This window comes from Pristis pectinata, chromosome 10 (genome assembly GCF_009764475.1).
Source record: "Pristis pectinata isolate sPriPec2 chromosome 10, sPriPec2.1.pri, whole genome shotgun sequence".
Taxonomy (NCBI): Eukaryota; Metazoa; Chordata; class Chondrichthyes; order Rhinopristiformes; family Pristidae; genus Pristis; species Pristis pectinata.
In genome coordinates, this window is record NC_067414.1 from 14,645,835 (window position 1) to 14,673,354 (window position 27,520).

Here is a 27,520-nt window from a genome sequence, read left to right on the forward strand (position 1 = left end):
TATCTATCAATTTATTTAGGGTAACCCTAATCCTCATGAAGGATAACCAAATCAGAAATACTGACCGAGACAGATGGCTGTTTGAGACATAAAGTTCACGTGAACCACTTGGCTTGAAGGATCCTTGATGCAGCTGGATGTCTGAGGTTAGACGGTTGTTCCCTTTCTGCTCATTTTGCTGGTGGTCAATCAGAAGGTGGACCTTACTCAGTGGATGGAGCTTCCCGTTGAGCTGCCCAACCCCTTGCTTAAAGTTTCTGCTGGATTGCTCAGTTGTTGTGTACTCTTTTTACTTCAGGGAAAGCAAAGCAAGTTCAAGCTAAAGCTGACCCTTTGGAAGTGTCCAATTCCTGAAAGGTAGTCTAGTGCAACACTCAATCATTAACAAAGAGAAAATGGAACTGGGTTTACCATAACTGTCGTAGGTTTCTTCGCTTGTTCCATGTCCATAGTCATAATATTCAGGGCCACTGCAATGTCAAAAACAGAAGGGAAGTTTGAGTGTAAAACAACTCCTTGGAAAACAGTAACTTCTATTTATTTGATTTTTAACATTTAAATTTCTGTATATATGTATCAGGTATAGTATTCCCCATCAAAGTAAGTACCATTTTATCGTCTAACTGTTCTATAAGATGGAATGCACTTATCATGGTGATTCTGGAAGATGCTCATCTAAGGCTCTGAATCTGTATGTTCTCGCTCTTTAGTCAATGAGAACATGGATTGAGAGCAGAGGGAATCCACACAGTCATGTGCAGGACTTGCAACCTTAGGTTCACCGAAGGAACCTGTGGAAGAAACCAGGTGCTTCCTGGCTTGTGAGCTTTTGTCTGTCAACTTAGTTTCCATCAGCAGAACAGTCTGAATTATAAAGAAGTCCAGCTATGGAGGTTCAGCTGGTATTAAGATACGGCTCAGATAGGGACAGTCTATCCTAGCAGGGGAACAAAGCTTGTTAATCCGAACCTTGAAAGAGCTGGACTCCATCCAGTGGTGGAGAGCCGCGCAGGTTCACCAGCTGGATTCTGTCAGCAAGTTCGGGACTGCTTTGTTTTACCAGCAAGATTCAGCCCAATATTGTCCATGCCTCTTAACTCTATTACTTGGACAATAACTTAATGACCTATAAGTAAGGACATCTGACCAAGGAATCAATATAAATCACCGTATCATTTTATCAACTGGTTATCTTCTTGGGGGGGTAAACATTTTGCTCAGGACCCCCATTTGTGTAAATTGGTCTGTTTGTCTAATCGACAGAGCCCACAGTCTCATACTTCTGTGCTATGTTATGACCTGAATATTGGATTGCTTTTAAAACACTTTGGTCTGGACATTCCTCAATGGGGGTGGCTCTGTGGAGGTGTCTCTGGCTAGTTTTGTTCAAAGCCTCTGAAGGAGCAACAGTATAATATCCACAGTGAGTATTCTTGAACTGACAACCCCTGCACTCGTGTGAACAAACATTGAGGTCATTGCCTCTGTAACCTTTGCCTTCACATCTCTTTAACTATTGGGACAGCTTTGCTTTAGGTTTCCCATCAAGTGCCAACACAGCATGCCCATAACTTCCTAACCCGTACGTCTTTGGAATGTGAGAGGAGACTGGAACACCCGGAGGAAATGCACGCAGACACGGGGAGAACGTACAAACTCCTTACAGACAGCGGCCGGAATTGAACCCGGGTCGCTGGCGCTGTAATAGCGTTATGCTAACCGCTACACCACCGTGCCTGCCCTATTAGTACAGCATGATAGCATTTAGCCTATTGTACCTCTTCTGTCACTTTGAAAGAGCTATCCAATCAGTGTCACTCACCTCAGTAGTGCCAATATTACAGTCTAGCCCTTCTTAAATACAGTATGGTTACTGCATGGAGGGAGCCCATTCTGACCAGTGTGTCCATGACCAGAGTAACACTTGGAATATTACAGCACGTAAGCAGGCCACTCGGCCCATCACATCCATACTGACCGGTGGGCACCCATCCCTATTAATCCTATCTTCCAGCAGTTGGCCCATCGCCTTCCATCCTAGGCAATTCAAGTATTCGCTAGATCTGCACAGTCAGCCCTTTCTCCACAGCCCTTTTCTCCACCAGATACTTATCCAGATCCCTCTTGATGGACACAGTGGAACCGGTCTCCACCACATCTGCAGGCAGTTGCGACAATGTGAAGTTTCTCCTCATTTCCTTCTCCTGTATATTGCACCTGTAACCTCCAGCCCTTGACTCCTGCACCCAACAGGAACAGTGTTGCACTATCCAGAATCAGAATCTGTGAAATCTGTTGTTTTGCAGCAGCAATACAGTGCAAGACATCAAAATTACTAAGAGTTACAAAAATAAATAAATAGTGCAAAAGGGGAATAATGAGGTAGCATTCATGGGTTCATGGACCATTCAGAAATCCACCTCATTTTATGTTCTTCTATCAGATTCGTCCCCACCGTCCTCAGCTTTTTAAACATAGAACACAGGAACAGGCCCTTCGGCCCACCATGTCTGTACCGACCATGATGTCAGCCTAAACTAATCCCATGTGCCTGCACAAGACCCATATCCCTCTATTCCCTCTTAAGAAAATGGTCCCAGCCTCTCTGACTTATCCATGTAATGGTGGTCACTCATCTTAGGAACCATTCTCAGACATCTCCTCTGAACCTTTGAACAGCCCTCGCTCGCATCCTTCCTATACTGAGGTGACCTGAAATGATCACAAACTCCAGCTGAGGCCAGGCAAGCGTTTTGAGAAGGTTCAGCCTGACCCCGGGGCTGAAAGGGTTAAGTAGTGAAGACAAGTTGCATAGCTCAGGTTTGAGTTTCCTTCCGTTTAAGATGGAGGGTGATCAAAGTCATGACGGTATCTGCTCTTGCTTCTTATTCTGTCAACGTATTCTGGGCAATAAAACGTCTGTGTTAAGAATGTTCTCCTTGCCTGACCTCATGCACTGAAGTTGATTTATTTAATTAGCAGAGCTTTAGTGGTGCGAGTGTGATTGTTGGTTTGGTTCGGTGGCTTGCACAGACTGGTGTGGTGGGAGTTTTCCAGGACCCAGTGTGCAAACACCTTTGGTTATAAACTGGAGTGCTGTGCAGGAGCCATGGTTAAAGATAAATGCACAGCTGTGACCTCTCTATAACTAGCGGAGAGTGTTAGGTTACCACTCCCTTCGCATTGACACAATGCAATAGAATGTTATGTGCTGCTATATTATCAAAGAAGGTCACTTGGAGCGTCAGATGACCTCTCTCAGTGCAGCCTATAAAGTCCCAAGAGATGCGCTGGTCTGTGAAATGTGATCTGACATCATGGGCTAAATCCTGTAAACTTCTCTTTCACCCCTGACGTGCTCCAGGGTTTAACAAATTGTTCATTCCATTGGAGGCTCTCTATCAATTTAACTCAACAGGCAGCTAACTCCATAAATTTGAGCTCATCCAGAACTCAGTGGCCATCTTGTCCCATTCACTGAATACACCCAGAGTCAATGACCTACAATCACTTCCAGACTGAGAGCAGCTTGATTTGAAACTCTCATCTTTATGTTGAAATCCATCCACTCTCTCTAAAGTTTCCTTTAGCCCCTCAGTACTGGCTTCTAACACATTGGTCAAGTCTATGGGTAGGTACTATTCCTTAATCTTTCTCGGCACAAGGTTGCAGATCACCTCAAACCACCTTCCCATTAGAGGGGAGCTAGTCTATGGGACAAATGGTAAACGAGTTAACTTGTGTCAGCTTTATTCCATAAGACAAAGGAGCAGAAGTCGGACATTCAGCCCATCGGGTCTGCTCCGCCATTCTATCAGGAGCTGATCCATTCTCCCATTGAGCCCCACTCCCCCGCCTTCTCACCATTACCTTTGATGCCCTGGCTACTCAGATACCTATCCAGAGCCAAGGTCAGTCCAACCTCAGCCATCAAGAGGCAGTACACAGATGACACTTGTATACGTGTACATCCAGAGGCCAGGCTCCAGGACAGCGCTAACGCCTTCATTTAACCATTCAAGCACAAATATCCAAAAGACACAGTCTTCTTCCAACCTGCCCCCACCTCACTACACCACTCCCAGAAAGTCAAGATCCTTTACAAGACCCTGGAAAAAAAATGAATTAGATTACATATCTGAGAGTCCACCTCTCAGTGAAGACAGGCATCGGTCACAACGTTCACCACATCTCCAGTGCATCAACGATGCCTTTTGAGGAATGAGGAAATAACATTTGAAGACAAAGACCTCAGACCTGGCATCAAGCTCACAGCCCGTGGAGCATGATAGATCCCCACCTGCCTGAATGTTTTGGGGATATGAACCGACAGCATCTCAAACCACAGAAGTACCAATAATAATGTCTGTACAAAGTCCTCCAAGTCCACTGGTAATATGGTGATGATATTGAGTTTACTGTCTGAGAGCTCTAAACTTAAGTCATGACTTTAAGTTCTATCTGGCATAAGTATCTACGAGTACCCTCACTACAGGGAGGTTGTACTGTACCAATCTGCACTTTAAGGACTAGTTTACTTCACTACTTTAGTCTCTACGGAAAAGTCTAGCTGTCAATAATCACTATTTCGAGCAGTGGATCCCTCCTCCCAACCAAGGAGAAGATACTTCCAGCTAACAAAGCCTTTTAGACACAGTTTATTTTACTTTAAGTGAAACACGTTTAATTCTAGTAAGTAATTCTTAACAACAACTTGAAATTTGCAAAGGATTTCCAAACACAATTCTTACAAGCTGAAAAGTCACACCAGCAAGTTGCAGATGGACAAGTCCGTTGCAAAAACCAAAGGCTGAGGAATGAATTCTAGGTCTTCCTGTAACCCCTTCTCTCTGTCATTCCTGCCCACCCTGACTGCTTTCTAACATTTATACTGCTTTTTCACTTGGTTGACATCATTGGCACGTGATGTTTTTTCAACCACATTTCCAGCCCAGGTGACTGGCATGTTTAATTAAGTAAACGTTGATCCTGTTGTTCTCTTGCTTATGTGAGGAGGCTGAGCAGGGAATATTGGTTAGAAGTTGAACTTAGCAAACAACAAACATATTGAGTCTTGGACCATTTCTGCTGTTTTTGCAAGAGGGATTTCAGCTTAGTGAGCAACCACTTCTTGACCTTTGGACAGGTCATGCTGCTGTGCTAAAATGCTGAAGTTAGCAACAAGCCCTTTTGGGGCCTGGAAATTGAATATCCATCGCGATAGGCGTGACCCTCCCAGTCTACTGTCCCCAGCATCAAGGTTCTAACCACACTCAACCAGCTCCAGTAGGTCCACACACCTCACACCAGACTCCTGAAACCACTGCTCAATTCTGAGCCCTGTCAAAATGGGGCCAGATGGATATACAGGGCTCAGGGGAGGAAGCAGGTATGCAGGGACACGGAGTCCATAAGTGAGGCAGGGGACGGATGGTGAATGTGGTACTGGGTCTGGGAACCTGACCCAACAGGAAGAGGAGTGGGGAGATAGGGAGAGCAGAAGGGAGGAAGAGGGAGAGAGTGGGAGAGTTGGGGAGAGGGTAGAGAAGGGAGGAGGGGGGGGGGGAGAGAGAGAGAGAGAGAGAGAGAGAGAGAGAGAGAGAGAGAAAGGAGAGAAATTGGGACAGTTGAGGAGACAGCAGAGATTGGGAGGGGGAGAGAGAGAGGGGAAAAGGGGAGAGATTGGGAGGGAGAGACAAGAGAGAGAGAGACAGAGGGGAAAAAGGGGAGAGGTAGGCAGGGGAAGTAAGGGGTGATAGAGGGTGAGGGAGCTCGAAAGGGGAAGAATGGGACTGGACAATGAGGGGGACAATGTGGGGAGAGTGAAGAGGGGGTGGATATGAGAGAAGGGACAGAGGTGGGTAGGAGTGAGAGGACCAAGGAAAGAGGAGTGTGGAGAGAGGGGACAGAGAGGTAGAGAGAGAGGACAGAGAGCAGAGGTTGGGGGGAGGGTTAGAGTGAAGGAGATAGGGGAAAGAGGGAGAATGGAAGAGGAGGGGGAGAGGGAGAGAAGCAAGGAGAAGGGAAAGGAGGGAGGGGAGAGGGATGGAGAGGACATAGTGTGGGTGACAGAGAGAGAGAGATGGGGAAAGAAGGCTTGAGAGAGGGAATGAAGGCAGGAAGAAAGAGGGAGAGTGACAGGAGCAGGAGAGACAGGGAGGGGCGGTACCGAGGGCGCGCCGCGCCGTGGGAGGGGCGGTACCGAGGGAGCGCCGCGCCGTGGGAGGGGCGGTACCGAGGGAGCGCCGCGCCGTGGGAGGGGCGGTACCGAGGGAGCGCCGCGCCGTGGGAGGGGCGGTACCGAGGGAGCGCCGCGCCGTGGGAGGGGCGGTACCGAGGGAGCGCCGCGCCGTGGGAGGGGCGGTACCGAGGGAGCGCCGCGCCGTGGGAGGGGCGGTACCGAGGGAGCGCCGCGCCGTGGGAGGGGCGGTACCGAGGGGGCGCCGCGCCGTGGGAGGGGCGGTACCGAGGGGGCGCCGCGCCGTGGGAGGGGCGGTACCGAGGGGGCGCCGCGCCGTGGGAGGGGCGGTACCGAGGGAGCGCCGCGCCGTGGGAGGGGCGGTACCGAGGGAGCGCCGCGCCGTGGGAGGGGCGGTACCGAGGGCGCGCCGCGCCGTGGGAGGGGCGGTACCGAGGGCGCGCCGCGCCGTGGGAGGGGCGGTACCGAGGGAGCGCCGCGCCGTGGGAGGGGCGGTACCGAGGGAGCGCCGCGCCGTGGGAGGGGGCGGTACCGAGGGCGCGCCGCGCCGTGGGAGGGGCGGTACCGAGGGAGCGCCGCGCCGTGGGAGGGGCGGTACCGAGGGCGCGCCGCGCCGTGGGAGGGGCGGTACCGAGGGCGCGCCGCGCCGTGGGAGGGGCGGTACCGAGGGCGCGCCGCGCCGTGGGAGGGGCGGTACCGAGGGCGCGCCGCGCCGTGGGAGGGGCGGTACCGAGGGAGCGCCGCGCCGTGGGAGGGGCGGTACCGAGGGAGCGCCGCGCCGTGGGAGGGGCGGTACCGTGGGAGCGCCGCGCCGTGGGAGGGGCGGTACCGAGGGAGCGCCGCGCCGTGGGAGGGGCGGTACCGAGGGCGCGCCGCGCCGTGGGAGGGGCGGTACCGAGGGCGCGCCGCGCCGTGGGAGGGGCGGTACCGAGGGCGCGCCGCGCCGTGGGAGGGGCGGTACCGAGGGAGCGCCGCGCCGTGGGAGGGGCGGTACCGAGGGCGCGCCGCGCCGTGGGAGGGGCGGTACCGAGGGAGCGCCGCGCCGTGGGAGGGGCGGTACCGTGGGAGCGCCGCGCCGTGGGAGGGGTCATACTGATGAATATTTTACTTACTTACGGAGTCCATAGGGATATTGCATTTTTTCCTGGAGGCTTTGAGAACATCCTTGAATCTTTTCCTCTGCCAATCATGTAATCGTTTCCCATGATAGCTCAGACTAGTGGGTCTGACGTCTCTTTTTGGGGTGTTATGTCTGCCCCAAACAACAGGGCATGCCTACTGGAACTGGGTGAGTGGAGTGTTGGGGACACAGCAAGCTCTGGAAAATTTGGACCACTTCCCACATCTTGCCTCTGGCTGAATAAGGAAAAGAATGTTTGACGATCAGGACATCAACCCTTTCACAAAACCAATGGTCTTTCGGCAGCAGTGATCCCCGTTCTTCTGCATGTTACTGAGACGTGGATTACCTGGAGCAGGCACTGCAGAAATATCACTAACGCAGTCTGCAAAATCCTCCAAATTCATTGGAAGAGTAAGTGAAGCAATTCTAGAGTCCTCTTGCAAGTCAACATTAGCAGCATTGAGACCCTAATCACACTGTCGTGGTGTTTCTTTTTTGGAGGCACCATACTGAGGGGCTTCTGCATTGTTGGAAGATCATTACAGAGAGTTCTAAGTTGTCGCAGGAGCATTATTGAGAGAGTTTTATATTGTTTCGGGGCAATACTGAGAGAGTGTTGAATTGCTGGAGAGGCAATACTGGGGGATTGATGCACTGGATATACTGTTGAAAGTATCCTGACTGGTTGCATCATGGTCTGGGTTGGCGATTCGAATGCACAGGAATGTAAGAAGCTGCAGAGAGTCGTGGACTCAGCCCAATACATCACAGGCACATCCCTCCCCACCATCAGTAGTATCTACAGGAGGCACTGCCTCAAGAAGGCAACATCCGTCATCAAAGATCCCCACCATCCGGGCCATGCCATCTTTTCACAGCTACCATCGGGCAGGAGGTACAGAAGCCTGAAGTCCCACACCACCAGGTTCAAGAACAGCTACTTCCCTTCAACCATTCGGTTCTTTCAACTGCCGGCAAAACCCTAATCACCGCTGCAGTTTAGCAACACTACGACCACTTTGCACTACAATGGATTTTGTTTCTTTTTGTTTTAATTGTTCTCTTTTTTGTAAACATTGTGTATAATTTGTTTTTCTTCTGAATGCTACTTATATGGCGCTATGTGGCTGTGGTGCGGCTGCAAGTAAGTCTTTCATTGCACCCGTGTATACATTTACTTGTGCATATGACAATAAACTTGACTTTGACTTTGAATGATACATTGGTGGAAGGCAATACTGCAGGGATGCTCCATTATGGCAGAGTGCTGCACTGCTGGAGGGGCAATACTGAGGGACTTCTATCCTGTCAGAGGGACATTACTGGCAGAGTTGTTTTTCCCTGGTTAAAATGCTAAGCCGAGCATTCACAACATTTGGCACCAACATTCATACTGGGGCAAGTTAGCAGAAGCTTGATCAAAGTGGTGAGTGCTAAAGTGCATTGCCGTGACAGGGAGAGAGGTAGAGAGGCCGAGAGTAGGGTGCAGCGGTTAGAGTACACAGACACTTGGAGGGCAGCTGCCAGTGGTAGTGTGATGGAAACTGGGGAAACGTGAGAGGTGAGAACTGGAGGAGAGCAGAGATCAGTGGGCTATTGAGCTGGAGATGCTCTCTCTGAGACTGGGAGACAGGGGCCACCAATCAAAGGCCAAGCAAACAGCTCGTTCAGAATGTTCAAAACATACACGCACAGTGTCCAGGGAAACAAAGTCCTGAAGGGTCCTGACCCGAAACATTGACCGCCTGCTTTTCTCCATGGATGCTGCCTGGCCTGCTGAGTTTCTCCAGCATCATCGTGTTTTTCATGCGCAGTGTCTGCTGTTTGTCTTATCACTTAACCAACAAAAGCACAAGAAATTTGAAGGTCCCAGGGTCATGCCCCAAGATCAAACCACCAATGATGGTGCCTGTTTTATTTTACAATGCAAATTAACCATACGGTTCCCAATCAGCTGCACGTGACTGACATATTGGAGGAATTTGCCATACTTAATGGCCCCATTTAATTAATATTTCTCAGAAGGATTCCTTCCTTCCTGCAGTGGGAGGTTGGTCACGGGAAGTTTGCATTAACAGCTGGTGAGGGAAACAGCTGAAACAGTATTACAGGCAGTTTGATCGTCTGTCAGTGTGAGGGTGACAACACCCCTCAGCTGTTGATCGCTACTTTGATGACAGTCTCCCAGTGGAACTGTAACCGGCAGGGCTGTTCACACCAGGCTTCAGTCAGTGAATGAATGCAAATCGTCCTCACAGCCTGTTATCACGTGGCACTGGGTCTGATACTTTGGTCAGCCCAAAACCCATCGTTCTTCCAGTGCGGGATGTCCACAAGCAAATGCTGCTGACTGGCACATTCCAGGGTGAAGGAGTACGTGCTGAGGGACACATTGAAGCTCACCTACAAACCTGTCAAGCATGATAGACCTGGTATTGGTGCCACTCACTCCTCCAGATTCATTCCTCTGAAGTAGTGTTTATTGTGGAAATGTTGTGTAAATAAAACTCATTACACTGAAGCTCAGTGCAGCCACTGCAAAGGCTTTGTGGGGAAGGCCCACAGTCTAGGGTCCTGCCAGCAATTAACTGTGGATCAAGGTCTGTCTAACAGTCTCTCAAACACTTCACAGATGCATTCTTAAAGAGGAAACATGAATTTATATTGTGTGTTGTCTGTACCTACGAGCCTGTGATGCTGCTGCAAGCAAGTTGTTACCTGTACCTCACTGTACTTGTGTACATGACAATAAACTCAACTTGACTTGACATTGCGAATTATAAGAGAGTGTACTGGATTGACGGTACAATGAATGCAGAGAAAGACAAGTATTGATTGCATTTCCTGTATATACCATAATGAATAAAGTATATTTTTGAAATAAAAAGAAGTTTAAACCTGCTTTTCCAGTGTGAGATTGACAGGGTTAATTCTACACTGAGCTCTCTGGGCTGGATGGGCAGTAATGACCCCCTGAGAGTTCGAGGCTCCTGCCCCCATTTCCCAGCAATGCTACTGTTAGAGGTTCCAGTGCCGTTGCTATGGAGCTGTGGCTCAGTGGGCACTTGCCGACGGCCCCACTCCAGAATCACAAACACTCAGTCCGAGCTGACTCTCCTGGCAAGGGGGTTCTGCACTCTCAGAGGGGCTCAGCTTCAGATGAGATGCTAAAGTGAGCAGCAAAAAAAACCCTGTGGCATTAATTTGATTAGTTTTCCCTGGCCAATACCTATCCCTCACTCAACGTCACTGAAAAATAGATTATCAAGTGATTACCTCATCATTATGGATGTGATCTTGCTGTGCAGAAAATGGCAGCAGCATTTCTTGATATTATGACAGTGATTACACATTGTAGATCCTTCACTGGATGGAAAATGCTTTGGCATGTCCTGGGGTCATTAAGAACATTAGAGAAACGTATGTTTTCTTTTTTTTGCAGTTCGATATTTCCTAAGAACTCTTTTCATCCTGAAAGCACTGAGAAAAATCAATCCCTCCAAAGGGAAAAGTTGAAAGCAAGAAGCTTTACTCTTGGCTAAGTGCGGGCTGTGAGAGTAGGAGGAGTGATTCTGGGGGTGGATAAGGAAGGAGATTGCTGTTTGAAAGGACTGACTTCAAAGGGTGCAGATAAGGTACACAACTAAGTCAGCAGCATGCACTCTGGTACAGTCTGTGAAGTGAATAACCACTGACAAAGTAAATAAGAAGGAACTGCTTCCACTGACAGGGGTGTCAGCGACCACAGGATGCAGGCTTGAGGTAATTGGCAAGAGAACGGCGAGTTGTTATGACCTAGAATGCACCAAGTGAACATCAACCTCCAAGATTATCTTGAAGACAAAGGTTTGTGGGGGTGCAGAGTGGGACTAATATGACAGAGCGTAGGAGACTGATGGGTGACCTTATAGAGGTGTATAAAATCAGGAGGGGCAGAGGTAAGGTGAATGCACACAGTCTTTTTCCCAGGGTTGGAGAGTCTAAAACTGGAAGGCACAGGTTTAAGACGAGGGGGAATAGATTTACAGGGGACCTGAGGGGCAACTTCTTCACGCAGGAGATGGTGTGTATATGGAGTGAGCCGCCAGAGGAAATGGTTGAGGCAGGTACAACAACATTTAAAAGACACTTGGACAGGTACATGGATAGGAAAGGTTGAGAGGGATATGGGTCAAGTGTGGGCAAATGGGACGAGCTTAGATGGGCGTCTTGGTCAGTATGGACCAGTTAGAGTGAAGGGCCTGTTTCCATGTGTACTCCTCCATGACTCGATAACAGCTCTTTCAAGGGAGGAGTGGCCTCTCTTGTGCTCTGTGTCCCTCTGATACGATCCACCTGTTTTCTAGCCCTATCCCCACCACAACTGCTGGCCACTCAACCTTCCTTTCACTTTTTTCTAACCTTCTCTTTGGTCTTCATTCCCAGTTCTAAGCATTTGCTCTTTTTTTGACAATAAATTTATTTGCAACGCGAACAAGCAAAACAACTAACGAGTTAGAGACACAGGAGACTGCAGATGCTGGAAACTGGAGCAACACACAAAGCGCTGGAGGAACTCAGCGGGTCGGGCAGCGTCTGTGGAGGGAAATGGACAGTCGACGAAACGTTATCCTTTCTGTTCCGGACGCACTCCAGTCCCTGGAGGACCCACTGCTCCAGAGGTCTTCAGTCAGCCAGGGAATACAGACACACAACTGAAGTATATCTTGGAAATGGCCTTTGTGCCGCTGTACGTCCCACAGAGGTGCTTTCTGAAGGGCTGCTCCTTCACCACCTCCACTTCCATCCCCTCATCTGCCATCGGGGCACACCGTGGCAGTCTGTGCTGCCATCTGGCAGGGTCCCTAGTGTCGGTTTCTCAGTGTGGGAGTCCTCCTCCCTTATGTTGAGGACCTCGGGTGGAGGGTGTTGTGCAGAGCAGTCTCATGCAGCAGTTCACGGACTGCCAGGTCACCTACCACTTTGGCAGTCTGGACCATTCCGTGTACCGTCTCCCTATGGAATCTGAGAGGTTGCAGCCCCTCTGAGGGGGCTGCTCCTCAGGTTCTGGTTGCACTTCAGTTCCACGCTCCTGATCTTCGGGCACCTCAGAGAAGAAGGGGTCGTGTGGCCTACTTCCCTGTTGTACGATTCTACAACACACCACAGTCCCCCACGTTCCCCACCCTCCCATCCCTACTCCTCATCACCGGGTGCCCAATGACCAAGAACATGGGGCTGAAGTGCAGCCTGAACTTGAGGAGCAGTCCCTCCAAGTACTCATGGAGGGTTGCAACCTCACACGCTCCCTGTACGTACATGGGGCACAGACTCATCCAGGGCACAGAAATGACAGGGGAACTGGCTTGGTACCAAACGTTACTTGAAAGCACCTGCGAGTGAAACACTTTGGGACACTTTATGCAGTTAAAGGGTCCTGCTAGTGGAGCCGGCACCTCACAAGTGCCAGAGACCCGGCTTCCATCCTGGCCTCCGGTGCGGTCTGTGTGCAGTTTGCATGTTCTTCCTGTGACCGTGTGGGTTTCCTCCGGGTGCTCCGCTTTCCTCCCACATGTCAAAGACGTGTGGTTTGGTAGGTCAATTGCCCACTGTAAATTGACCTGAGTACAGAGGTAAATGGTAGGGTCTCGGGGGAAGGGGATGGTGAGAATGTGGGTAGAATAAAAAAGTGGGATTAATGTGGGATTTGTGTAAACAGTTGATGGTCAGTAATAGACTCAATGAGCCAATGGACATGTTTCTGTGTTGTATCCCTCTCGGACTTATGACTCTACAAAGGCTCTATACAAGTCCATGTCACTGTTCATTCAATAGCATAATTTAGAGAAGGAATGATTGAAAATTATAAATTAAGTAAAATTAGGTGCATTTCTAGAATGGGAAAGATATTACACTATATGTATCCTTTATAAAAGGGAAAGAGCTGCAGGGTTCTTTCAGTGAACCCTTGTTCCATGACAGATTTATGGTTCACCAAGTGGAGAAGAAGGCTGTTAAATCTCCCATTGATTATAGCTTGAAAGCAGTTGGCAGATATTTTATATTTGTGGCCTAAAGGGTTCGGAATTTGCTATACCAGTTTTAAGGATTAATTACCTGCTAAAGGAACTGAAAGTATTAATCCAACAAAAGAGGTGTTAAACTGGCAGCTGTCTGAGGAAATTGATGCTAATCAAACAGTTTTACCAGCAGGGTAGTGTTTAGACAGTGGTGAGAAGCTGTTGTAAACATCAGATGGCATAGCATCAGTCTGTTTCAGTGTTCAGTGAGAGAACGGAGGGTACCAGCACTGCTTAAAGGCCATTCACATATCCAGGCAGCAGGCTAGCACTGGCTCAGTCCATTCTGACAGGCTGCTCCTCTTCCCAGGCTCCATCTGTGCCTGTAAATCTCTGGAGCAGGGGCACATAGTGTCTGCTGGCTCACTGTGGGCTTTCTGGGACCAGTGGGCACTACAGGGGCTGGAGTGTATCCTGGATGCAGAGGGAAACATCTTCATTCAAGAGCTGTTGTTAATGTTGCAAAGAAAATTACTTCTAAATGATTAAAATAAATGCTGAGAAAATAATCAGTAAATGGCAAAACAGAGTCTGTGGGTTAGGCTACAGAGGAAGAATAAGGGTAGACTAGAGATAAATCAGGGACAGAACAGAGGCAGGGACACAACAGAGACAGACTGAAGACAGTTCAGAGTCAGACCAGGGACAGATTGTACACCTTCTCCCTACACTTTGTCTGTATTCCATTCGTGCGCCTGATTTACTTTTCACAGCCCTTCAAATCCAATTGCCCTGGAGACCTTGCTGCTGCTGTAGCTGACCTGTGAATAGGTCAGGATGTGCGATGTGACTCGGCCACCGGTGGTGGTCCCTGAAGCCTCGCCCTTTGTGGTCCTTTGTTAGTTGGTGCTGTCAACGGTCTCTGCATTGCTTTCTCTGATCATCAAGGACACTGGAAAGTAGCTCCAAAGGATTTAAATAATTAAATAATTGGAAATCATCTAACAGAAATGTACTTATAAGTGCCTTGGTGCTATAAGAAGTAAAATAAAGAAAAATAAATAAGCCCGTTGCTTGCACTGCGATCCAGCTCAGCCCTCCAGGGGTGGAAGGTGCCAGACCACTGACATCATACCTGTTCTCTACCTGAGGATAGCAACAGAACGGGAGAACAGCTGACCTCCAGCTCGCCTCTGACCTCTGCGCTGTAACGCTTGGGCGTGGAAGTGAGGAAGGCACTGACCTCACTGGCAGGTCTTGACTGAAACTTCAGCACAAAAGGAAGCACATTCTTGGCTGTGCATAGAACAGTACAGCACAATACAGGCCCTTCGGCCCACAATGTTGTGCTGACCTTTAAACCTCGCCTAAGACTATCTAACCCCTTCCTCCCACATATCCCTCTATTTTAAATTCCTCCATATGCTTATCTAGTAATCTCTTGAATTTGACCAATGTACCTGCCTCCACCACCACCCCAGGCAGCGCATTCCATGCCCCAACCACTGTCTGGGTAAAAAACCTCCCTCTGATATCTCCCTTGAACTTCCCACCCATTACTTTAAAGCCATGCCCTCTTGTATTGAGCACTGGTGCCCTGGGAAAGAGGCATGTGCATGAACCACAATTCATGGGACTTACTTTTGAATGTTAACAAAACCAATTGGCTTGAAAGTTTTGAAGCTTTAGTTGATTTTTATCTCCAAGGAGCTAAGTGAGCTGTGCCAAAAATCCTGTAGGCTTTTAACATACAATTTTACAATGGAGAAAAAGCTACTTCAGCAGTGATTTTTACTCAAAACCCGAATCCATGCAGGTTTCCAATCAAGAAATCACTGTAGTTTCTGCTAAAAGCTTCAAATTTCAATTGGCTGACAGCTAGTAATATACACAGAGCTAACTCCACGCACAGCTCTGGGGTGAAGGAGTGAGCCCAAATCTGGTTTAGGAGCTGTGTATTGAACCTAAGGCAAGTATAACCACAATTACTTATGTCGTGTCATTAACAATGACACGGTAATTAACTCTGCTGCCTATAGCTCCAGTGACTCGCGTTCAATCCTGACCCCCCCACTGCTGTCGGTGTGGAGTTTGCATGTTCTCCCTGTGGCTGTATGGGTTTCCAATGGGTACTCAGTTTATGTCATTCCAAAGACATACAGGCTGGTAGGTTAATTGGCCTGGTGTAGGTGTGTGGCAGGAAAGCCAGGGGGAGTTGATGGGTGTGTGAAAGAACGGGTCACAGCAAATGTGCGGGAAAGAGCCTGACAGGATTGCACTTGGAGCTGGTATAAACTCAATGGGCTAAATGGCCTCTTTCTATGGTCAAAAAGAAATATTTAAAAATGAAATAGATATGCTTGTTCCTCTGATGGCCCTTTGGCCCACAATGTTGTGCCAACGTTTTATCCTGCTCTAAGATCTATCTAACCCTTCCCTCCCACATAGCCCCCTATTTTTCTATCATTCATGTGTCTATCTGAGAGTCTCTTAAATGTCCCTAATGTATCTGCCCCCACAACCTCTGCTGGCAGTGTGTTCCACGCACCCACCACTCTCTGTGTGAGAAATCTACCTCTGACATCCCCCTTATATCTTCCTCCAATCACCTTAAAATTATGCCCCCTCCTGTTAGCCATTTTTGCCCTGGGAAAAAGTCTCCGACTGTTCACTTGATCTATGCCTCGTATCACCTTGTAGACCTTGTTTTGTTGTTGAAATGCTCAAATCGAGGAAAGGGTGCAGACGATGCATGAAATCAGCAGCTCTGACGGCTGAAGGCTGTTGAAGCTGATTTTTGACTAATATTCAAATGCCAGTGACACAAACAGACTGCATGTGTCACTTACTCATTGCTACTTATAAGTGTGTTAACGAATCAATAATACAAAACTTCCAAACACAAGCTTTCTCGGTCTGAATAATGGTTGCGGGAAGCATTCATAAACTGCCGCTTTCTCCTGTGATTTGCGCTAACAGTGTTGGAAAAAATAATCAAGGTATTGAGTATGATGTCAATAAAAACTTCCAATATTGCCAAATGTGCATCAGTAATTTTCAGTAAGTGAAAAAATTGTATGTTTAGTTGCAACTAGATGCACTCAATTAGGAATTGCGTTGCTCTATGACTTCATCCAGCCCTACAACCATCGACAGGCCTCAGACATCTGCTGGTCCACGGTCAGGCGCCGGCGTCGGAGGCAGGTTGGATGTTGAGCGTTGGCATGGCTGATTGCCGGCTCTGCTGCTGGACTCACCATAGAGTCCATTGGCACAGCAGTGACTTGCCGAAGATAAGGCGCTAGCACTCACTGCTCCTGGCCCTGCACTTCATGTCAGTGAGAGTGGACTACAGGCCTAACAACCTTCATTCAACTGGGATTGGCAACCAGTGGGAAAGGGCAAGTACTTCACTTATTTTACTTGATATCAGTATTTCAAACTTTTTAGATGCTTTTAATTAATTACTTTTTTTTCTTTTGAAATTGTTTAGATCTGTTTCCAGGGTGTTCTGTAGGCAGGGTCTCGGGTAGGCCTGAGGTCTACTCACACCTTGTAGACTGTCTGTTGGGAGTGGAGGACAACTCCCCCTCTGTGCCCGGACAAACTAATTCTGGGTGGGGGGGTCCAGAGAGATGGCCTGGTCCATGAAAGATGGTCCAATGTCTTGTCCAAGAGAAGGCACTTCTGGCAGCACTGCACTGGGTTATGTGTTCAAGCGTCCGGAGTGGGATTTGAACCCATGACCATCCGATTGGAGGGGGGGGAGGGGGGGGAGTGGTGAGATATGCTGACACAAAACTCAGCAGCTGAGAAAACTTTGCATGCCTTCTACTTGGCAGTTTGGGAATCTCTTTGTCATAATAGAATCACAGAGAGATTCAGCAGGGAAACACCCCCTGGTTGTCAAACACCCGTTTGGATTAATCCTACATTAATTCCATTTTTTAAAATTTTCTCCACATTCTCATCATCTCCCCCCAGATTTTACCACTCACCTACACACTAAGGGCCTTTTACAGTGGCCAGTCAACTCTTCAACGACCGTGTATTTGGGATGTGGGAGGAAACCAGAGCACCTGGAGGAAACCCACATGGTCACAGGGGGAACGTAAAAACTTCACACAGACAGCACCGGAGGTCAGGATCGAACCCGGCTCTCTGACACTGTGAGGCAGCGGCTCTACCAGCTGTGCCACTGTGCTGCCTGTATTTTATACCCATTGTTTTTTCTGGGTGTTCCATACAAGCTTATATGTTATAAAATGTAGCGCGGTGTTGAAAATGTATTTTTAGGATTGGAGATATTGTGAGTGTAAAGAAGAATTCAGAGTTTCACTGAACTGGATTGTTAACTCTTATTGAATGAATGCAGCAATAGGAAATGAAGCTTTCAACAGACTGAGTAAGTTTTACCTCCTTGAATACCAGTCTCCACGTCAATGGAGACCCAGGGCACTTTGTAAAATTTCAAAGCACAAATGGGGAGTCACAGGGCCTCCAGTGAGTAAGTTTTTCCAATGGGGAGGAGGGGGTGGGGGGGGGTGGAATGTGGAATGACTGAAGATCAGCATCGAACACTTTGCACAAAGGTGGCGGATGTTAAATCAATTTAAATGTTCAAGACTTGAGAGTTTTGTCAGGCAAGGATATCAAGGAACAGAGGCATGAAGATGGAGATGAGGTAATAATTAGCCGAGATCGATCAAAGCAGCAGTACGGTTGTGAAGTGAGGGGCTGAATGGCCTCCTTTACTCATAGAACATAAAACAGTACAGCACAGGAACAGGCCCTTCGGTCCACAATGTTGCATTGAACTAATTAAGCTAATGATGCCTAATTACACTAATCCCTTCTCCCTGCATATGGTCCATATCCCTCCATTCTCTGCATATCCATGTGCCTATCCAAGAGCCTCTTAAACGCCTCTATCGTATCTGCCTCCACCACCACCCCTAGCAGCGCTTTCCAGGCACCCACCCACTCTCTGTGTAAAAAAAAACTTGCCTCACATATCTCCTCAGAACTTTTCCCCTCTCACCTTAAATGCATGCCCTCTAGTATTACACATGTCGACCCTGGGGAAAAGACATAGACTGTCTTCCCTATCTATGTCTCTCATAATTTTATAAACTCCTATCAGGTCTCCCCTCAGCCTCTGCCGCTCCAGAGACAATGACCCTAGTTTGTCCAACCTCTCTTTATAGCACCTGCTCTCTAATCCAGGCAGCGTCCTGGTAAACCTCTTCTGCACCCTCTCCAAAGCCTCATTCACTAGTTTACACTTAAGTTTGCAAAGTGGTTCTCGCAAAAATACAAAACAGTTGTGTTTACATGTTAGATGTGCTCTCAGAAAGAATCCATGAATAATTTAGTGGATGGGTAATATTCGCACATGAATAGAAGATTCGATTGATACAGATCAGTTTTTAGAGTCGCAATATAATGAGAGTGCAGTATGATTGAAGAATGCTCATTGCTGCAACAATGTCATAAATATCTTTGCTTGGAAATTCATGTCAGGATTCCTAATGTTTACCCAGAGGGAACCAAATGCCTCAGAATTTGAATAATGACAGACTTTCTAACTTTTTTTTAATGTACCAACGATGTTCCAACATGTCAAATGTAATTCAAAGTAGCACTAAAGCTTCAAGTAATGTGTCTACATTAATTGCCAGCACTCAAATTATTTGCTCACAGTTCCAAGCATTTCGCAAAGCAGGAACATAAAGCAGTACCTAAATCAAGAGCACCACATAACTGAACCCTAGAGCACGTCAGTAAATGTTAAAGTGTTCCAGAAAGTAGGTACCGAGAAGTCATTTCTTCTGATGAGAGAATCAAGGACATAATCTGAAAATGAAAGCTCAACCATATCAGAAGGGAAGTCACGTCGCTACTCTTCCAGATATAGGGCAGCGCAGCCTTGAAACTGTGGATACTGAGGGTGAGGGTCGGTTGGTCTTGTGCCACTGAGAGTGGTACATTCTTGAAGGTCTTGCAGTCAAGGTGAGTCCTTGATGTGGGTGTTTCTCTGCATAGTGCTCCAAAGATATTTTCTTACAGCAGTTGCAGAATGTCCTTTATCTTTTAAATGTGCAGTTTTCTTTATAGATTTCTTTATTCGTCACATTTACATCGAAACACAAAGTGAAATGCATCTTTTGCATAGAGTGTTCTGGGGGCAGCCCACGTGTCGCCACACTTCTGGTGCCAACACAGCATGCCCACAATTTCCTAACCCATACGTCTTTGGAATGTGGGAGGAAGCTGGAGCACCCGGAGGAAACTCACACAGTCATGGGGAGAACGTACAAACTCCTTACAGATAGTGGCTGGAATTGAACCCGGGTTGCTGGCGCTGGAATAGCATTACACGAACTCCTGCAAAGCTGACCCCCCAAGATTCTGAAGTTGGAATGTCGGTGCGGGTGGCACAGCTGGTAGAGCTGCTGCCTCACAGCTCCAACGACCCCGGTTCAATCTTGACCTCTGGTGCTGTCTGTGTGGAGTATGCACCTTCTCCCTGTGACTGCGGGGATATCCCCTGGGCGCTGTGATTTCGTCCCACGTTCCAATGACGTGCGGGATGGTAGGTTAATTGTTTCCCGTAAGTTGTCCCCAGTCAGTAGATGAGTGGTAGAATCTGGGGGAGTTTGTGGGGAGAATAGATTACAGAGGAAATCCATGAGGAATGGGATTGCTCTGAGACATTGTGGACTTGATGGGTAGAATGGTCTCCTATGTCATAAGATAATATGGAAATGTGTGGATTTACAGAGAACCTAAGTTTCCTAATTTGCTGAAAAAAATGCTGGAGGAACTCAGCAGGCCAGGCAGCATCCGTGGAGAAAAGCAGGCGGTCAACATTTCAGGTCAGGACCCTTCTTCAGGACTGAAGATAGGGAAAGGGGAAGCCCAATATATAGGAGGGAAAAGCAGAGCAGTGATAGGTGGACAGAAGAGGGGAGGCGGAGTGGGCACAAGGTGGTGATAGGTAGATGCAGGTAAGAGATAGTGATGGGCAGGTGCAGGGGAGGAGGGAAGAGCAGATCCACTGGGGGATGGGTCAAAGGTACGGAGGCAGGCGGCTCATGGGGAGAGGGGAGGAGAGGAAAGAAATACAGGTGTGGAGAAAGAAGAGAGAGGCTAGGAAAGGGAAGAAAAGGCATGGTGGGGGGGTTTTGGTTTACATAAAGATGGAGAATTTGATGTTCATGCCGTTAGGCTGTAAGGTCCCAAGACGGAAAATGAGGTACTGTTCCTCCAGTTTGCATTTAGACTTCTCCTGGCAGTAGAGGAGGCTGAGGACTGACATATCAGTGATGGAGTGGGAGGGGGAGTTGAAGTGACTGGCAACGGGGAGATACAGATTGCGGTTACGGACGGAGCGCAGGTGTTCTGTGAATCAGTCACCTAGTCTGCACTTGGTCTCCTAATTTGGTTTCCTGATTTGCTTCTCTTTTGTTACAAAGTGTTCCTCAGAAGTGACCTGCTTTGTTGGCGATCTAAGCACTAGAGTGGAGCCCAGGAAGTGTGCAAAGGAATTTGCAGGCACAGAGGAGGACAGAAACAGGGAGAGGCAAGACCATGGAAGAGGTAGAGTTCAGGCTGCTTGGAATATACAGCTACAAACTAGGGCTGCACAATTAGGCTTTGTAGTGCCCGAACGTGCCTGCTACAGGTGCTGAATCAGCCCTTGTCAGTCTTCCGATGCACGCTTGCACACTTGTGGCCGAGGTCTAACCTGGTGACTGGCTGGTGGATGTTCCAGCTCCCAAAGTCCACTGATACACTGACCAGTCAGGTCAGGATTTTAGTCAGTGTGCAGTTCTGATTTGTCACAGCCCTGCCACACTGGAGATAACTGGTCCAGGTAACAGCTGCAAGTAAACTGGCACACTTAGCAGTGGGAAGGAACCAAACCACTGATGCTTAAACTAATTATCAACTACTTGCATGCCAGTCATTGACTGACTTCCATTGGTTGTTGTGATCCTGCAGGTATGTGATGCTCTGTAACATTTCATGGTGTTTGCACGAACCAGCGACTTCTGAACTTGGATGCATTACTCGGCGTTCTGTTTGACTGGGAAAATGAGCATGGAAGCAGGATAAGTTATGAGAATAGGGAGAAGGAGGGGAAAAGAAGGGCAGGTGCGGTGGTGTAGCGGTTAGCGTAACGCTATTACAGCACCAACGATCCGGGTTCAATTCCCGCTGCTGCCTGTACGGAGTTTGCACGTTCTCCCCGTGTCTGCGTGGGTTTCCTCTGGGTGCTCCGGTTTCCTCCCACATTCCAAAGACGAACGAGTTAGGAGTTGTGGGCGTGCTATGTTGGCACCGGAAGCATGGCGACACTTGCAGGCTGTCCCCAGAATACCCTACGCAAAAGATGCAATTCGCTGTGTGTTTCGATGTACATGTGACTAATAAAGATATTTTATCTTAAATGAATAATGGGGTTAGGAATAGCTGCATGGAGCAATCACACTATTAATTAGGCAGAAGAACAATGGCTTACACTGCAGTCCTCAGGAGATTAACAGCAAATACAGAGAGCTGAGGACACAGCTCAGCACATCACAGAAACCAGCCTCCCCTCCATACACTGTCTACACTTCTCACTGCCTCAGTAAAGTAGCCAACATAATCAAAGACCCCACCCACCTCGGACATTCTCTCTTCTCCCCTCTCCCATCAGGCAGAAGATACAAAAGCTTGAAAGCACGTGCCACCAGGCTCAAGGACAGCTTCTATCCTGCTGTTATAAGACTATTGAACGGTTCCCTAGGATGAGAAGATGGACTCTTGACCTCACAATCTACCTCATCATGACCTTGCACCTTATTGCCTACCTGCACTGCACTTTCTCTGTAACTGTAGCACTTAATTGTGCATTCTGTATTGTTTTACCCTGTACTACCTCAATGCACTGTGTAATGAATTGATCTGTGTGAACGGTATGCAAGTTTTTCACTGTACCTCGGTACATGCGACAATAATAAACCAAATCCAATCTCCACACCTGTCTTTTGGAGGTTGTCCCTCTCCCTCCAGGCTATTAACAATACTGAAGTGAAGATGCCTCTGAACCACTGACTCGAACTACTGACTCATAATCATGGGCTCCACAGAATCCAGGCTGAAACTATGGATCACAGAGGGTCCATCACAAGCTGGTATTTAGCTGGGCACTTCTCACATGGATTATACAAACTGCCAACCTCAAGCAGCATCCTGGACTGACTGTGTTCTTTGATCTGCCCCTGATAAATTGTGCTGCAAGATCTATTAAAGACATACCTGCAACCATAACCACTCAAATACTGCTTTAAAAAGAGATGTGGGAAGAGTAGACTTTGGCTAAATTGCTGCTGTCATAATCCAATTGTCAGCAGATTATGACTGATGAGTCTACTTTCAATTGAGACTGGCATATTAATCTTCCATCTGTTTGACAAGTATCAGAACTCTGACGCATATCAATTAATTTAGGCCCTCTCAAGCAAAATATGTATATGCAAAATATGTGGAATGCAGCTCTATCCAAAGGCAGACTGCTGTTAACCCTGTGTGCACTGTGGCCGACAATAAAGAAATAAATTTCTTAACAACTCTGGAAAAAGTGCCTGGGTGTGAACAGGATGTGTTCGAGCTCCAAAAAGATCTGGTGCTGCGTGATAGGAGAAATAGTTTCCTCCTGTGCTGTAAAATTCCCTGATTATCCATTCTCCTTGCCAACCAGCCCATTCCAAGACTCAGGAGTATATGCTACGAGACACAGTCAAGCAAGGTGCAACCTGCGAAAAGGGGCAATGGAGTTATACACCCTCGTCCCGTCCCTTTCCCCATCACCTAACATCATCTGCCTACAGGCCATCCCCAGGTTATGAATGCCTGACTTATGGACACCCACTACATGTGAACAAACTCCCATAGTATTATTAGATTTAAAAGTCCGACGTACGTACATACATTCGTTCCTATGAAAAGCAGACTAGTTTCCTCTCTCTCTTCACTTTGAGTAATTGTTCTTTCAAATCAGTCTCATGTGCTTTTGATGCCTTTCATTACAATACTATTGGAGGTATGGTTACCACATCCAGGGATTTTTGTGTATCTGCCGACTTATGGACAAAATTGACCCATGGACATCTGTAAAAATGAAACCCATTTGTTACCCAGGGGCAGACCTGTACAATGTGGAAGAGGCGAGAGCTTTTGAGGTGTTCTCAAACGAGTCTGCTCAATGCATGACTGTTGTATCTGAATATGTAAAAAGCTGCCTGTGCTTGTGTGAACTGTGCAGGAAAAGATTTTCCTGCAGAAATATTTTCTGTGAAGCAATGCAAATATTTTCCTCTACTTGAGAAAGCAGATGAAAGCCAGGGCAATGAGATTCAAGAATAACAGAAAAGATAATGGGATAAATGAAAGGAAAATATTTGCAGGATTATAAGGAAAGAGTGAGGAGAGGAAAATCAATTGGAAAGCTCTTTTTACGAGCTGGCAAAGGCATAATAGGCCAAGTGGTAACCGTCTACAACACCGTTCAATGACGTTAGTACATTCGTGCTCCCTCTTGTACTCTGATACCTTTACCTCAGCTAATAAAAAGCCAGCAATACATCAAAAAATGTACTAGGGGCAGTTTTTCCAGTTCTGTAGGCAGAAGGAACTCTTTTGGCAAATTTTAACTATGTTTAATAACAAATAAAATCCTTTTAGTTTGCACCTTTCACAATCTCAGGGTGCCTTACAGAAATGTGGTACCTTTGAAATGCAGTCATGGTTGTGATGTGGGGAGCCAATTTGTACCACAGAACCATAGAACAATACGGCACAATACAGGCCCTTCAGCCCACCATGTTGTGCCGCCCTTCAAACCACACCTAAGACTATCTAACCCCTTCCTCCCACATATCCCTCGAACTTGAATTCCTCCATATACTTATCTAACAATCTCTTGAACTTGTCCAATGTATCAGCCTCCACCACCACCCCAGGCAGCACATTCCATGCACCAACCACTCTCTGGGTGAAAAACCTCCCTCTGACATCACCCTTGAACTTCCCACCCATTACCTTAAAGCCATGTCCCCTTGTGTTGAGCATTGGTGCCCTGGGAAAGAGGCGCTGGCTGTCCACTCTATCTATTCCTCTCAATATCTTGTATACCTCTATCATGTCTCCCCTCATCCTCCTTCTCTCCAATGAGAACAGCCCTAGCTCCTTTAGTCTCTCCCCATAATCCATACTCTCTAATCCAGGCAGCATCCTGGTAAATCTCCTCTGCACCCTTTCCAACACCTCCATATCCTTCCTATAATGAGGCGACCAGAACTGGACACAGTACTCTAAGTGTGGCCTAACCAGAGTTTTGTAAAGCTGCATCATCACTTTGCGGCTCTTAAACTTGATCCCCTGACTTCTGAGAGCTAACATCCCATAAGCTTTAACTACCCTATCCACCTGTGAGGCAACTTTCAGTGATCTGTGGATATGAACCCCCAGATCCATCTGCTCCTCTACACCGTCCAGAATCCTGCCATTTACCTTGTACTCTGCCTTGGAGTTTGTCCTTCCAAAGTGTATGACCTCACACTTCTCTGGATTGAACTCCATCTGCCACTTGTCAGCCCAGCTCTGCATCCTATCAATAACCCTCTGCAAGCTTCCATAGCCCTCCACACTATCCACAACACCACCAATCTTTGTGGCATCTGCAAACTTGCTAACCCACCCTTCCACCCCCTCATCTAAGTCGTTAATAAATATCACAAAAAGTAGAGGTCCCAGAACCGATCCCTGCGGGACACCACTAGTCACAGCCCTCCAATCTGAATGCACTCCCTCCACCACAACCCTCTGCTTTCTACAAGCAAGCCAATTCTGAATCTACACAGCCAAGCCTCCCTGGATCCCTTGGCCTCTGACCTTCTGAAGAAGCCTACCATGTGGAACCTTATCAAATGCCTTACTAAAATCCATGTAGACCACATCTACTGCACTACCCTCATCAATATTCCTGGTCACCTCCTCAAAGAACCCTATCAGGCTTGTGAGGCAAGATCTTCCCTTCACAAAGCCATGCTGGCTGTCCCTAATCAGTCCATGTTTCTCTAAATGCTCATAGATCCTATCTCTTAGAATCCTTTCTAACAGCTTACCCACCACAGACGTAAGGCTCACTGGTCTGTAATTCCCTGGACTATCCCTAATACCTTTTTTGAATAAGGGGACAACATTCGCCACCCTCCAATCCTCCGGTATCATCCCCGTGGACAACGAGGACTCAAAGATCCTAACCAACGGTTCAGCAATCTCCTCCCTTGCCTCACGAAGCAGCCTGGGGAATATTCCGTCAGGCCCCGGGGACTTATCTGTCCTAATATTTTCTAACAACTCCAACACATCCTCTCTCTCGATATCTACATACTCTAGAACATTACCCTTACCAACACTGTCCTCAGCATCATCAAGACCCCTCTCCTTGGTGAATACTGAAGAGAAGTATTCATTGAGAACCTCACCCACTTCCATAGCTTCCAGGTACATCCTCCCACCTATGTCCTTAATCGGACCTACCTTCACCCTAGCCATTCTTCTGCTCTTTACGTACGAGAAAAAAGCCTTGGGATTCTCCTTAACCCTACTCGCCAAAGCCTTTTCATGTCCCCTTCTCGCTCTCCTCAGCCCCTTCTTAAGTTCCTTCCTTGTTACTCTATATTCCTCACGAGCCCTGTCTGATCCTTGCTGCCTACACCTTATGTATGCTGCCCTCTTCTTCTTAACTAGTTCCACCTCTCTCGTCACCCAAGGTTCCTTCACTCTACCATTCCTTCTCTGCCTCACCGGGACAAATTTATCCTTAACATCCTGCAAAAGATCCCTGAATATCGACCACATCTCCATAGTACATTTCCCTTCAAAAATGTCACCCCAATTTACACTCCCAAGTTCTCGCCTTATAGCCTCATAATTCGCCTTTCCCCAATTAAATATCTTCCCATCCTCTTTGCTCCTATCCCTGTCCATGACAATTCTAAAGGTTATGGAGCAATGGTCACTGTCCCCCAAATGCTCACCCACCGATAGATCTGTCAATTGACCCGGTTCATTACCTAAAACTAGATCTAATATGGCATTCCCTCTAGTCAGCCTATCAACATACTGCGTCAGGAATCCGTCCTGGACACACTTAACAAACTGCGCCCTATCTAAACCTTTGGCACTAAGTAGGTGCCAATCAATACTTGGATAGTTGAAGTCTCCCATTATAATAACCCTGTTATTTTCGCATCTTTCCAAAAACTGCCTCCCAATCTGCTCCTCAGTATCCCTACTGCTACCGGGGAGCCTATAGAATACTCCCAGGAGGGTAACTGCCCCTTTTTTATTCCTAACTTCCACCCATATTGACTCTAGAGAGGATCCTTCTACATTATCTACCCTTTCTGCAGCTGTAACCGTGTCCCTGACCAGTATCGCCGCCCCTCCTCCTCTTCTCCCCCTGTCCCTACCCCTTTTAAAACACTGAAAACCAGGAATATTCAATATCCATTCCTGCCCTGATGTCAGCCATGTCTCTGTAATAGCCACAGTATCATAGCCCCATGCACTTATCCAAGCTCTCAGTTCATCTCTCTTATTCCGGATGCTTTTCGCATTTAAGTAAATGCACTTTAGCCCATCCACCTTACTACTTTTGTAGCCTGTACTCTGCTTCTTCTTCCTCAAAGCCTCTCTACTTGTCAGATCTGACTTTTCCCCATCCCCTTCTTCCTCTGACCTACTCCTCCGGTTCCCTTCCCCCTCGCAATCTAGTTTTAAACCCTCCTGAACCAGCCTAGCAAACCTACACGAGCAAACCACCCTAGCCAACCTACAAATGTACACGAGTTCCTGCAGTGAGCAGATAGTCTGCTGCCTTTGGTGATGCTGGAGGAGGGATCGATATCAGCATTAAGACTGGGGATGACTCCCAGATCTTTGAACTAGTACCAGGGGGAACTTTTGCTTCTACCTGACAGGGCAGCCAGAACCTCTACGTCGCTATCCCCTGGGAGATGACACCACCAGATAAGACGCTCCCTCCGTGAGCACTGACTCCTCTACTGACCAAAAGAAAAGCTGCCTTTTTATTAGAAAATGAAAGGACTGTCAAACTGGACAATGCAAGCACCCATCATC

At 47.7% G+C, this 27,520-nt stretch overlaps 1 protein-coding gene across 2 annotated transcripts in view; it reads right to left on the reverse strand.

The window, feature by feature from the left end:
• khdrbs2 (KH domain containing, RNA binding, signal transduction associated 2) overlaps window positions 1–27,520 on the reverse strand; it is a 400,663-nt gene that overhangs the window by 8,390 nt on the left and 364,753 nt on the right. For both annotated transcript variants that reach the window (XM_052024890.1, XM_052024889.1), the window contains exon 8: window positions 412–470. In XM_052024890.1, coding sequence (XP_051880850.1) covers window positions 412–470 — 59 coding nt within the window. The remainder of the gene's footprint in view (window positions 1–411; window positions 471–27,520) is intronic.